The sequence below is a fragment of the Mesoplodon mirus genome (genome assembly GCF_964341445.2).
Source record: "Mesoplodon mirus genome assembly, chromosome: 2".
Lineage (NCBI taxonomy): Eukaryota > Metazoa > Chordata > Mammalia > Artiodactyla > Ziphiidae > Mesoplodon > Mesoplodon mirus.
This window is the reverse complement of record NC_138977.1, coordinates 199,369,658-199,384,303: the sequence shown is the minus strand read 5'-3', so window position 1 is coordinate 199,384,303 and position 14,646 is coordinate 199,369,658. Positions and strand designations below refer to the sequence as shown.

Sequence of the window (14,646 nt, the reverse complement as noted above, 5' to 3'; positions counted from 1 at the left end):
TCCCCCCTTGGTGTCCATATATTTGTTCTCTACATTCGTGTCTCTATTTCTGCCTTGCAAACAGGTCCATCTGTACCATTTTTCTGGATTCCACATATGTGCTAATATACGATATTTGTTTTTCTCTTTCTGCCTTAATGTCACTCTGTATGACAGTCTCTAGGTCTATCTACGTCTCTACAAATAACCCCATTTCGTTCTTTTTTATGGCTGAGTAATATTCCATTGTATATATGTACCACACATCTTCTTTATCCGTTCGTCTGTCGATGGGCATTTAGGTTGCTTCCAGGACCTGGCTATTGTAAATAGTGCTGCAGTGAACACTGGGGTGCATGTGTCTTTTAAGACAAACATCTTTGAGCACATTATTTAGTTTAGCTTTGCCACCCTGTTATACACAATATGAATGTTCTATTTCCTAATGGATTTCATGTCAACCATCCCCAAACTATTCAATGGTGAAAATCAACACAGTAATTTTTCTTGAAATATTGTAATCACGTTCTCTAAGACATTCTCATTTTACAAATAAGGAAACCAAGATGCAGAGAGATTAAGTGATGTATTTGCTTAAAATCATACAGCTGTAGTCATACTTATGCCAGAACTCAGTGCTCCTGCCTTGAGGTTTTTCCCATTCCATTCCACTGCCCAAGATGCAATTTTTTAACCTAGAGAAAACCTACTATTTCTTTCTAACCTAAGAAAACCTAGTATTTCTTTTTAACCTAAGAAAAAACATGTAGTAGGTTCTCTTAGCTGGCAAAGAAAAAAAATTGAGTATTTTTTGCTACTCTATCTTGTACGATATACCAATAAATATCATAATGTTAATCATACATAAATGTCATCACCCAAACCATACAGGAACTTGTAAATATGTAAAAGTTTTGGATAGACCAAACACAGTGCAACTTAAAATCCAGAGAGAACAATTATTGTTCTATATTACAAAAAATGTTTAAAAGAAATTAAATTGTGTTATTTTAAGAGTATATCCAAAGAGCAAATTCTATGGATCAGCTTCAACAGTTTTTTTTTTCAAGTGATCTATTATTTATTAGCAAAGACAAAGTTCTCTGCGTCTTTCTCAATTCTCACAACCGTCCTACACAGTATTTATTATAGGAATAAACTGAAATTAGTTCTCTCTACATCCCATAGCTGGTAAAGTGTGAAGATAAATTTGTACCCAGGTTTGCCTGACTCAAAGCCACCTTTTATTATTGTTTTAATGTGCAAGTGTTTCCAAAATGGACCTCTACTATTACTATTATATGCAGGTATTTTCAAAATGAGCCTCTGAATGTGGTAAACAGTTGGAGAACTAATGAGAGGAATTAAACTTCTGAATGCAGAGTACATTTAATCACCTCTTCCATCCTACTGAGATACAATCTTTAAAGGGTTAGCTAGATATGATTAATATTTGAAATGCACTTAAATTCATGTCTAAAATTATTTTTTAACATTGTTTTCTCTATAAGTTCAAATATTCTTCATATGACATGGCATAAAATAAAAAGTCCATCAACAGATGAATGGATTAAAAAGATGTGTTATATATCTACAATGAATACTACTCAGTCATAAAAAAGAATGAAATTCTGCCATTCTGTAACATGGATGGACTTGGAAGGCATTATGCTAAGTGAAATAAATCAGACAGAGAAAGACAAATACCACATGATATCACTTACATGTGAAATCTAAAAAATACAACTAGTGAATAAAACAAAAACGAAGTAGACTCACAGTTTGAGAACAAACTAGTGGTTACCAGTGGGGAGAGCAAAGGTGCAATATAGGGGTAGGGGATTTAAAAAAGGGTTATAACGGGATTATATGAAATCACATGTGTGAAACTTGAAAATTGTAAAGCACTAAAGAATTTAAAGAATCATAAAGATTTAAACCATCATTGGGATTGACATATATACACTATTGATACTGTGTATAAATTAGATAACTAATGAGAACCTACTGTATAGCACAGGGAACTCTACTCAATGCTCTGTGGTGACCTAATGGGAAGGAAATCCAAAAAAGAGACAATATATGTTCTCATATAGCTGATTCACTTTGTTGTACAGTAAAAACTAACATTGTAAAACAACTATACTCCAATAAAAACTAAAAAAAAAAATCTTTCATTTAGTATTAAAAAATAAAACTAATTTCTTCCAAAAAATTGGAAGAACTAATGCTTAACTTCAAGAAAGATTGCACCCCTTAAGTTTTTTAAAATTCATAGAGGAAGCCACAGAAGAGACAAAACTATTTGTATTATATCAAAATAAAACTGTTTTATGAACTTAATTAACAGTGATGCAAATAGAGCTAAAAATATTCACTAAAAAAAGTTTACTGAATATATTTCATCCGTTATCTCTGTCTACTGAATTTCATTCTCTTAACTATGACCACCATTTTTCTACTTCTAAAGTCATTCTTATCTGCATGGGCTTCTGAAGATGTCTGTTACCCCAGACTAAAATACATACACATTTATTTTTTAAATTAATTCAGTTTACTTCTCATTTCATGTATTCCAAACATATATCAATTTATGTTACATGCACAAAAAGAGAGAAAAAGAAAAGTGTATAAAGAAAAATGGAGATATACAGAGTAAGGAAGAAATATGAGAAGCTACCTCGTGCAAAAGCAAGTTACTCATTCCTGATTCTTGGCAGAATCCTAGACTGTACCAAATCCTTACTGTACCAAACATCTGAAGTTCCTGCAAATTCTGCCATCTGAAAGTAAGTATCCTTTCAGCATCAAGTTTTAAAGTGTGCTGCTGGACATCCCTGGTGGCACAGTGGTTAAGAATCCGCCTGCCAATGCAGGGGACACAGGTTCGATCTCTTGTCTGGGAAAATCCCATGTGTCGTGGAGCAACTAAGTCCGTGTGCCACAACTACTGAGCCTGCGCTCTAGGGCCCGTGTGCCACAACTGCTGAGCCTGCACGCCTAGAGCCTGTGCTCTGCAATGAGAAGCCACCGCAATGAAAAGCCCGCACACCACAACAAAGAGTAGCCTCCGCTCGCTGCAACTTGAGAAAGCCCGCTCGCAGCAATGAAGACCCAGCACAGCCAAAAAATTTCTTTTAAAAAAATTAAAAAAAAATAAAGTGTGCTGCTTATTTCACAATCCAGTTATATGTAACAGCATCATTACCATCATTACTTACACTTCTGTTCTTGAGTCACAGAAACCAGACATTAGCAGCAGCATGACTTGACAACAGATCCTTCCTGTTTCTTAATGTAGCCTTTATTCTTTACCTTCTTTTTTGCTTATAACTGGATATACACTCATATTCCTCAAATCAGTTGATCTCCTCTGGATTACTTGCTAAAGAATATCTGACAAAATGTGGATAGGCTGAGTTAGGTAGAGCAATTTCTAAAGGTATTTTACCTAGGCATCTTCGTATAGTTTTAACAAATAATTCCTATCAAGTAGTATCATAAATACATAAATATTTATTAATCATTTAACAATAACAAACCTTCCACTTTTTCCAAAATAAAGTTTAGTTCTCAGGAAAAGGGAAAAAAAGGCAAAAATTGTCTGGGTTATCAACATCTCTGGTTCCTCGTCTTTACCACAATGTCAGCTCATTTTTTATCAATGTAATTATATCAGAATACTCTTCTCCATTAATTTACATTCCCTTGGTTTTAAAAGATCAAAATCTGTGGATAATTCAACCTTCTTAATAGTTTAATAGCCTTGACCAAAACAACTCATTCAGGTTGGACTATCACTTATGTGGCCTACTTATTTTTTACAGAAATTAAGTCCCACATAGGTTTACAGCTCCTTATAATTCCTACCTAAAGTCTTCTCACTTAATGTGGAAAATTCTAGTTTCTCGTCTTTATCTTTACCCCATTTATGAATTTACCCTTGCCTATCACCAATAAAATAAAACAATCTTTGATTTGGATATGTTACATGAAAATTAAACGGAAGTTCTTTGCCTAAGGAGAAAGGGGACAAAGGGAATGTTATCTTTTAGATAAGATTGCAGCCATAAGCCATAGGTCTTGAAATGGTTATCAAGAGACTACATGGATTTGACTCTCTGTATATGCCTGTTTATTTTAACATGCCAAAATCTATTTTAGTAAATACTCCACAGTAAAAATCTATGCATAGAAAATATATGTACATACAAATAAATATTGGTTGTACAAGTCTCACATGGTACACAGCCTTATCACTTTAATCATATCTGCTTTTCTTTTGAAAAAGTCATACAGCAAAACTTCAGTACCTCTCAAAAAATTGTTAGAAATTAATCCATATTATTTCATTATTTTTATCCTGATGTATTCTCTTTCCAGAATAAAAACCAGCTGTAGATAGGGTATCTAACATATTAAGTATTATAAAAATACTGCTAAGCATAATTGTTAGCTTTCCAATAGATAAACAATAAGTAAAATATTAACACACTGATCGTTTTACGTAGGGTATATTAACTAAATCATTTTTTAAAGATGTATTAATTACATTAAACACTCAGAAAAATGACCAGCTTAAGATTTTTTTCAATAACTATTCCCAAAGATTTATGGACTTCTTAGCCCACCCATAATTAAAGTATCATTTTATTGTGATCAAATAAATTAAATCAATGCCCGTTTATACAAGATAAACTTCGTCAGTTTCCTTACTAGCTCAATGAGAATTCACATAACCTAACACATGACAAGGTTAGTATTTATATCATTAACCATGCAATGAAAAAGCCACATTTCAACACAGGCACATATTCACAGATATTTATGTTCCTCTCACTTTTTATTCTTAGCGAAGGCAAAGAGCTTCCCATTTTATTTTGATGGGAATTTCTCCCACTTAACCTTTGTCCCATCTTCCTGTATCTACTAAGGTAGCATTAGTCTGAGACCGGTGATGCTTGAATTACCAAACTAGCGTATCATTTAAAAAATCTGCCAAATTGCTCCCTCCCCTTCTCAGCAATTATACACTACTCAGCAACTTCGCTTTCCATCACATGTTTTGAAACATTTATAACCAAGTGCCAAATCTAAGTCACAGGAAGTTGGAACTCAAAAAGCATTTGACTAAAATCCAGGAATCCTGAATCTTGACATCAATCTGCTTTACTCTGTTCACCCCTCTGTCCACACCTGAGGTCTCTGGGAAGGATATGAATAGAAGGAAAGGCCAGGTACCTACACACTGTTACTATAATGCTTTTGTTACAAACTTCAAAGTGCTCTGTCAACTAAGCTGGTCCACGTGGAAGGCTCACCAAGCTTAAGGCCCAGGATCCCCTGGATATCCTTTGCTATCTTTCCTCTTCAAAATCTATGCTCAGACCTCAGCCAATGGTGAAGAAAGGCCAGTCTAGCAATGTATGAAGGAAAACTAAGCCAGTGGAAGCATTCAGCTCAAACCTACTTAGCTCTGACAAAACTAAAAATTTGAGGAAAAAAAGGATAGACAAACTAGACCGTAACACTGAAGAGAAGAGGGCAAGACATTTTAGGCCGGGGTATTGAAAGAATTATGCTACCGTTTATGATAATATTATGAGTAGAATTCTTTACTGTAATATAAATTGAGTAAGCCATCAGTAGTAGGGAACAAAGAAAGAAGAGGCAACTTGGTGGAACCAAATAAGAAAGTCTAAAAGAAGGGCATATGCTTTAATGTTTTATAGCACAGGCTTTTGAATTCCCATCCCAGGTCTACCACTCTTTAGCTGAGTGACCATAAATGAAATCCTTAATCTTTCCAAATTCCGTTTTTCCACCTGTAAAAGATATTAACATCAAAGGGCTCTTGTTTGGCACATAGTAAATACTCAACATATGACAGCTCTTAAGGAATATTAATAAGACAAAACAACAACCAGTCAACTCCATATTTAGATAATATCTCATTTCTTTAAATTTATGAACCACTTGATGGGGATGGGAGGTGGGAAGAAGGAGATGATATTATACAAGCAGGCTGCAAAAAGATTCAATACTAAATATGATGTCTGGGATTTGCTTCAAAATAATCTTGTGGGAATGAATAACATCCATTAGTTAATGTAGCTAGGTGTTCACTATACTATTCTTTCTACTTTTGTGTATGTTTGAAGTTTTCAAAAATGAAAGATTTTTTAAAAAATTCTTTTTCCCTTTAATATGGTTGGACAAGAAGACAAGTTCTAGTACCCCTTCTACTTTTGATAAATCATGTACCTAAAAGATGGAAAGACAGGTAAAAGAGAACAGGAGAATATCCTGTGGGTAGGTATAGCGGAAAATACCTACAAGTGACTTAGAAAATATGCCTACATTGACTGAGAGGAAGGGGACCATTCAGGTAAAAGCCCACAAATACCAATGCACTGGGACTTCCCTGGTGGTGCAGGGGACATGGGTTTGATCCCTGGTCCGGGAAGATCCCACATGCCAGAGAGTAAGTAAGCCCATGCGCCACAACTAAGCCTGTGCTCTAAAGCCCGCAAGCCACAACTACTGAATACATGTGCCACAACTACTGAAGCCCATGCGTCTAGAGGCCATGCTCTGCAACAAGCCACTGCAATGAGAAGCCCGTGCACCGCAATGAAGACCCAATGCAGCCAAAAATAAATAAATTAATTAATTAAAAAGAAAAATACCCATGCAATGGGGACAATAAGAAATACGTGAAAAACAAGAGAGATCAAACTGAACATAAGCATGCCTCAATTTAACAAATTCAACAATTCCTTCCTCTACACACATGGTACACTTATTTTTGAAATTTGTATAAACCAATAATAATTCTACATGTACTAGTGGAGCATGTTTCTTATATTAAATCAGAGATGAATTCTGTTGTAACACAAAATACATTTTTTGTAGTACATTCACATTTTCAGATGTGGGATTTTCTTTTACCAAGCAACACACAACCTGTAGATCCTTTTTTTTTTTTTTTTTTTTTTTGCGGTACGCAGGCCTCTCACTGTTGTGGCCTCTCCCGTTGCGGAGCACAGGCTCCGGACGCACAGGCTCAGCGGCCATGGCTCATGGGCCCAGCCGCTCTGCGGCATGTGGGATCTTCCCGGACCAGGGCACGAACCCATGTCCCCTGCATCGGCAGGCAGACTCTCAACCACTGCGCCACCAGGGAAGCCCTGTAGATCCTTTTAAATTAGTTTTTCTTCCCCTTTATATTGGCAGCTTAGGAAAGGGAGAACACGCCTTTACCCTCTGGAAATCTCTAAAAAGACAACTAATAAGAAAAAAATATACAATAATCATTTATTAATAATGATGATAATAAAATGACTCAGAGCTTATGAAAAATAAGCTAATCATGAGACCAAATAACAGTCACAGACTATCTAGTATTAACAACGAAAATGAAAATGTTCATCCTACAACAGTTTTTCCAATAATAATAATTCTCATGGGAAATAATACTGGTATTCACAGCTTCTAACCCAAAAAGTTAGTCTTGATGTGTACCATCATTAATAGAGGTAGAAAACTACTATGTAATTTCATACAGCAATTGAAGCAAATTAAATTAAAAAGTCTTTCTGGAGAAGTTCAGCTCTGTATTCTACTTGTACCTGAAAAGTTAGGTAACTATTTCAAACATTAAAATATCATACAATTTTTTATGTGGATAAGAGGGAAGCATTTATGCTAAAGGAAATCCCCTTATTACTTTTTAACAAGAGTTATTACTCAATGTTTCCCAACTGACCAATAGATTTTTAATACCCATCTTTAATTTTCTACATTTCTAAATAAAGACAATAAAATAATGTGAAAGTTTTCTTAAAAAATATAAAATGTGCTGTGCAGATATAAGATGGTAACACCATGAACACTAGACACAGAATAGATTCAGACAAAATGTCTATATAGAGAAAAGATATCCTTCTCCACCCAAACCTTGGTTATATACTATCCAAAACTCAGGTATAGAACAGATTCAAAGAACATGGTTTACCACATTATTTGAACTTGAAATATGAACCCTCGCTAAAAAAAAAAGGTAAAAACTTAGAAGATTTGGATAGTAAAGTATATCTGTGTTATTACAAAACTCCATCAAATAACAATTTTAATAATTCATGGAAAGGGATGTTTAAGGAAACCTTTCCTGAGTAATTCTGGTTCATTCTGATCACTCCATTACAACATCCATTATTCCCTTCACAGGAATAATGCTGCAGATTATCTTCTGATCTAACTACTCTCAAATTGAGGGTATGATAAGAAAAAAACTTTTGCAAATCATATACCGATGTGGGTCTAGTATCCAGAATATACGCTACAACTCAACTTAAAAAATAGGCTAGGGATCTGAAGAGACGTTTCTCCAAAGAAAATATACAAATGGCCAACAAGCAAATGAAAAGATGCTCAACATCAATGGTCATTAGGGAAATGCAAATCCAAACAACAATGAGATACCAGTTCATACCTACCCACTAGAATGGCTATAACCAAAAAGACAGACAGTAACAAGTGTTGGCAAGGGTGTGGAGAAACTGAAATCCTCCTACACCACTGGTGGAAATGTAAAATACTACAGCCGCTTTAGAAAACAGTTTGGCAGCTCCTCAACATTAAAAGTTACTATATGACCCAGCAAGTTCACTCTGAAGTACGTACCCAAAAGAAGAAAAGACAAATGTCCACAGGAATAATGCTGCTTAAGTTCACACCTCATAATAGGCAAAAAGTGGAAACAACTCAAACGTCTGACAGCTGATGAATGGATGTACAAAATATAGTATGTCCATACAACGCAATATTAGTTAGCCAAAAAAAGCAATAAAGTGTTTATATATGCCAGTACATGGATGAATTCTGAAAGCATGCTAAGAAGCCAGACACAAAAGGCCACATATTATAATATTACATTTATATGAATTGTCCAGAATAGGCAAATCCACAGAAACAGAGGTAGATTAGGGGTTACCAAGGACTGGGTCATAGGAGAAATGCGAAATGACTTCTAATGAGTATAGGGTTTCTTTTTTGGGTATGAAAGTGTTCGAGAATTAGTGATATTTTCACAACCTTGTGAATAAACTAAAAACCACTGAATTGTATGAATTAAAAGGGTGAATTTTATGGTATATACATGATATCTCAATTAAAAAAAGAAAAAATTCAGGGTATGGACCACTGGACTTGGGATACTTCCTACATACAAGAGACAGCCAATAAAATTAGCAAATATTTCACACTGGGATTATCCCAAAAACAATGTGCGAGTATAACAAACAGTAAAAAGATTTTGTAAAATATTTGCAAATAGAGTAAAGATAATTTGGAGGGTAGTAATGCCAAGTCTTTAAGTTGAAACTACAAAAAATAACAGCTTTGTTTACTCACATCTACCCAATATCCAGATTCCATTCAGCAGACGGGTGGACATAAAGGAAATATGAATCAAGAGAGAAGTTCAGAGGCACATCAAAACAAATCAAGCCCCTCTGCTGAGCTTTCAGAGCCAGTTTGCAAGGCAAGAAAAAAACCAATCTCATTATTTTATATATACCTTTATTTGTGGCAGAAAATATTATTTTCTGTTTCCAAATACCAAATCCAACCTCTAAAGGATGAAAATTTCCCAAAACTAAGGGGACTCAATGAATGAATATGCCACTGATTTTAGGCAACTTCAAAAACGAGTTTTGTGCAATGGAATAAGGTACAACCTCCAAATGAGCTTACTTAGACGAGACACTGCTGTGGATAACAATATCGTCTCTGCCAAGGTGATTTAAAAAAACAACCAACATCATTATTGTAGAATTTTACAATGGAATCCTTAAATAAAGGAAACATTCTTCTCCTGAGCTAAGGAGAGAGGTGTGTTGCAAACCCCAAGTTGCCTAACAAAGAGACTCCACTTTTTAACCTGCATTAGAAAATCCAACAATCTATCTCTGCAAACTTATCACCTATACATTCCCTACACCAATCTTGGACTGCAGTTTAAACAGACAACTCACTCCTGTCCTTTTGTACTTTTGCTTATTTGTTTCACATGACAGGAATGCCTTCTCCATTTTCATCAAAATGAAGCAAACATCCACCACCTTCTTCATGAAGCCTTTCTTTATCACCTCAAGTGATTTCTTTCACTTCCAAACACCCCCAGCACTTGCTTTCACTATCGTATGGCACATTTTGCCTTCTACTGAATACACTGTATTTTTTCTAAGGACTAATACAAGTTCTTGAATGTTAAGGCAGCTTCCCCAGTATCTTTGTTTGCCCACAGTGACTAATACAAGACAGATGCTTAATAAATATTTAAATAAATTATGTACTTACCTAACCGCCCTCCTCTCCTAAAAACAGCACCAGTACACGCAGCTAAGCGATTAGGCAAGCACTCAGAAGTGGCAGGTCCCCACACACACTGAATACCTAATTCTCACTCTGGAAGGAATTCCAGGCCATCCTGTGTAACCCCATAAGGCTAAAAAAAATGGCATTATTCAGATGCTTCCTAGAACTGCTCCAGCTATAAGCATATTTGAGGGAATTAGGGCAATTTGAAATAACTCTCTGTTAAGTCAGAGACTCATCCTGCTATCTTTTTTCCACCAAGTTAGAGCTAAGCTAAAATAATCACAACTTCCCCTATGTTGTGAAGGGCTTTTCGAGAATATAGCAAAGATGAGGAGCAGCCAAGCAATAGGTTACATCATATTAGGCAACAGAGAGAACCTCCATCTTCCCAGAATGGAATATCATTCTAGTCCCAGAGGACTCAATAATCACCTGGTTACCAAATACCCATCTTGATCATAATCACTGCCTGAACCTGCTAACTCCAATTCGACTAAAACCTAATAATGGAAACACAAACACCTTCACTTCCACCTCTACGGTTCTGACCCTCACCCCCCTCCAAAAAATAAAGTAGAAGGGAGTATTAGATTTTGGAAATGAGTGAGAATTCACTTTCAATCCAAACTTCAGAACCAAATGACCCTAAAGTATTAAGATAACCAGTAAAGAGAATCGAATAGAAGGTTAACTGTTCAGAACCAATCCATTAAAATAAAAGAGGAATTATTACATTTGCTAGTGACAAACAGAGTTGCCTTTTGGATTATATATAAATAAGAATCATAGCCATCGCTCTTATATATAGAAAGTTAACACTACATTTGACTTACTTAGAACTCTTTTCCTAAAGAACAAAATTACATACAACAGAAGAGAAAATATGAGACGCAATTGATTTTAGTTGGGAGACTATCAACTATATATTACTGCTCAGACTGAAATACTGACCTGCACTCTGGACTCTAAATAATCTCCTGAACTTTACTACCTCGAAAGTGGATATTTGGAGTTAACAGAATGCTTTTAAAGAAAACTGATTACTAGATTAAAATTCTCCCTCAAAAAAAGAATCTAAAATTTGATATTCAATTCAGATACTTACAGAAGGATTTTATTAGTTAAAAGAATCCCCAAAATCAAAAAACAAAAACGTCTTGTCAAGCAGCAGTAACTCGCCACTAACACTAAGCAATGGCTGATAAAAAGGGGGGCTGAGGCAAAAGGCAAGGATTCAAAGCAAAAGGAATCAGAATAAGATAAACAACCATCTAAACTAAAGCAACAGTAATTTAAGAAATCTATAGGGTTATAGTTTTCAATTTCAAAATCTTTTAAAAACTAAGAAGCCCTACTGAAAAAAAAGACCAATCATTTAAAAAGTGAAACAAATACAAGAACTAAAAATTCTTCGAAATAATTCCAGGATTTTGTATTAACTCACAATTCTGAAAACTCATTAATTTCATGATTCTCAAAACCTCTACATGCCTTATAAGGTCTCATATAATAGTTACAAATAACACATAATTCAAAAGGTGCTAAAGCTGATGTAACATTTTAGCAAACCTAAGATAGGTTTCAAAGAATAAAACAAGCAGAGCCAGAGCAGAGTAAATGATAACTAATAATCAAAAGGCTAATTCCTGGACAGCAGAGCTGGGCTTGGACTGGCAGGAGGGAAATTTTCAAATATATCCACAAGACAAATTACACCAAAAAACGGACTCATACCTTTACTATTTACACAAGTATATGTTTTAAAATATACTTTTAACTTGTGGACAACCAAAGTGATATCAGATACTGGAAAGCATTGTTGCCTATATTAATTTTGATAGTACAGTCTAAACCCTTAACAAAATTCACATACATTTTCATAATGAAACACCGCAGAAATGGAAAGGTTTATATTCTCTAACTAAAGGTTACCTTATTTTTCACTTGTTTAAAGTTTCAGTTTTGTTTTTTAATCTGTTATAGAAAACATCCCTTGTGGGACATTGTAAAGGGCATACCCTCCTGTCAAGCCAGAAAGCTCAAACACAAAGACACTGAGCTAACCAAGTGCTGTAATTCTTCCAAACTGAGCTTCTCCACACCCCCTCTACCCTTCCCCCCAACAGATATGTCTATTAAATCAGTGTCTGTTCTCCCCCTCGCACAACAAAGAGAACTTCTCACCGCATGAAATTGCCGCTGAATGGACACCAGAAAGCAGGATTTGCATAATTCCTTCCAACGAAACCCTGTCGGGAAGGAGGGGATGAGGGGCCCAAGCGAACGGAAAGAATCTCCTAGATTCTGTTGGGAAGACCAAGATCATTCCCCACGGGGGGGATGGGGGGCGGTTTGGAATTCTGGGCCTCCCCGAGGACTGGGCGTGGGGGACGGAGGACGACAAGAGACATTTCCCCACACATCAGCAGCACCGAAGCAAAGATGGGGAAATAACAATGCTGGAGCACAGGAGAGTCAGACACAGGACGGACTGGGGCTAGGGGGCGGCGGGCGGAGCGGAGACACCACACGGGCCACTTACTTTTTGGAGGGGGGTTAAATATATGAGTTAAGCCCTTATGGTCCCGCCGGCCGCCGCACAGAGGGAAACGGGACCTTGGAAGAGAAAAACAGACAAAACACACAGTGTGAGAGGCGCAGCTCGGCCGCCCAGCCCCTCCCGGGGCGACCCCGTCCACACTCCCTCCTGCCCGCACGGAAAAAGCCACCCGAGGCGGCCTGAGGTCCGGGAGGCGGGCGGCGGACGAGGCTCTCGGCGAGGCGGCGGCTCCGGAAAATCCCCCAGGAAAGGACAAGAGCGACCCCTGCTCCGGCTTCCCGGTCGGACCCGGTCCCACCCCCCTTCCGCCCGCCGCGCACACACCGAACACAAATACACACACACCGACCCGAGCGTCGAGGATTAACTCCTCGGCCGCTGCCGCCGCCGCCGCCCGCAGAGGAAGTGCAGCCGCTGCCCCCCGCGGCCATGACACCCCACTTGGCTCGGTCAGGCGGACCCGGGGCCTGTGACAGCTCCGGCTCCCTCCGCCCCCATCTCCACCTCACGCCTCGCACACGCCCGAGCGCCAGGCGCCCGCTCGCCGCCCGTGCACGCGGGGACAGGGGCGCGCGCCGCCGCGGCACGTGGGGGAGGGGCGGCGTGCGATGCGGAAGGCGCCGGTCAGAGAGGAGCAGGGGGTCGAGCCGCGGCCACGCACGTCCCCCAGCTCTCGCGTTGGGCTCTGCGGCACCGGCGGCGGCGGCGCCACCGGTCCAGTGGCAGCGGCGCGCGGCGAGCCTCCACAATAAGCCAGCTGCGGCGCCGGGCCTGGAGGGAGGGAGGGAAGAAGGGAGGGAAGGAGGGGAGGAGGAGCACGCGCTCCCGCCCGGGGGCCCGCCCCGGCGAGGGCGCGCGGAGGGGAGGGGCCGGCGCGCGCGCTCAGGCCCGAGCACGGAGAGCCCGCCCGGAGGTCGCGCGCGCCCGCACTCCGGGGGGTGGGGGAGGGGGACGCCCAAGCCTAAGAGGGCGGGCGGGCCGGAGCAGCAATTGCTCTCTCCCGGCTCCCTCCCTCGTTCCGGGCGGCCGGCGGCGGGGTGGCCCGAGAGCCGGAGGTAGCCGGGGGAGGGTCTCACCTACACAGTGAATGAGCTTGTGGCGCCAAGAGTCCAGTTCTTGCCGAAAGCCGCGTCTCTCAACGGAGCATTGCTGCCGCCTACACACCCTCGCCATCTTCTGCCGCCCTCCCGGCCCTGCCTCCGCCGCGGCCCCGCGCACGCCCAGCCGCGTCGCCCGGGGCCGCGCACGCACCCGCGGCCTGGGCGTCGCGCCTCCCGCCGGGGGCGGCACGGGGGCAGGGCCGGCCTCACCTCGCGGTGGCCCCGGCGTGGCCCGGGGGCGGGTTGGGCGCGCGCCCGCCCCGCACCCCGCGCTGCGCGATCTCCCGGCTTGCGGTTTCCAAGGCCGCTGCCGCTTCTGGCCGCCCAGGAAGGCGCCTTGCCGCGGCTGGAGCTGGGCCCGCCGGCCCCGTGCTGACAGCCCCCAAGGCCACGGCTGTCCCTTCCTTTCCCTTCCCGGGGCTTTTTGTTTCTTAAACCAGCCCCATTTATCACTTCCAACCTGCCTATCGCCTGACACCAACTGTTGCAAGTTCTGTGGTAACTGCTTCCCTGAACTTCTAGATCGAAACCGCTCCTCCCAGGAGCCTATTTAAGAAGCAGAATTAAGAATAAATGCCTGGATGCCCGTGGAGGCACTGAGCCCTAGAGTTTTCAAAGGTGAGG

The 14,646-nt window shown here is 40.0% G+C and overlaps 1 protein-coding gene across 8 annotated transcripts in view; it reads right to left on the bottom strand.

The window, feature by feature from the left end:
- Positions 1-14,119, bottom strand: part of LCOR (ligand dependent nuclear receptor corepressor) — a 133,326-nt gene extending 119,207 nt beyond the window's left edge. The window contains exons 1-3 of one of the 8 annotated variants that reach the window (XM_082611344.1): positions 13,999-14,080; positions 12,905-12,978; positions 12,547-12,611 (exon numbers count right to left, since the gene is read on the bottom strand). In XM_082611344.1, coding sequence (XP_082467470.1) covers positions 12,547-12,592 — 46 coding nt within the window. In that variant the 5' untranslated portion in view covers positions 12,593-12,611; positions 12,905-12,978; positions 13,999-14,080. Of the gene's footprint in view, positions 1-12,546; positions 12,612-12,904; positions 12,979-13,267; positions 13,656-13,998 lie in introns of those variants that run through there. The other 7 variants (XM_082611345.1, XM_082611346.1, XM_082611348.1 and 4 more) reach the window with 7 other exon arrangements.
- Positions 14,120-14,646: the final 527 nt, after the last annotated feature.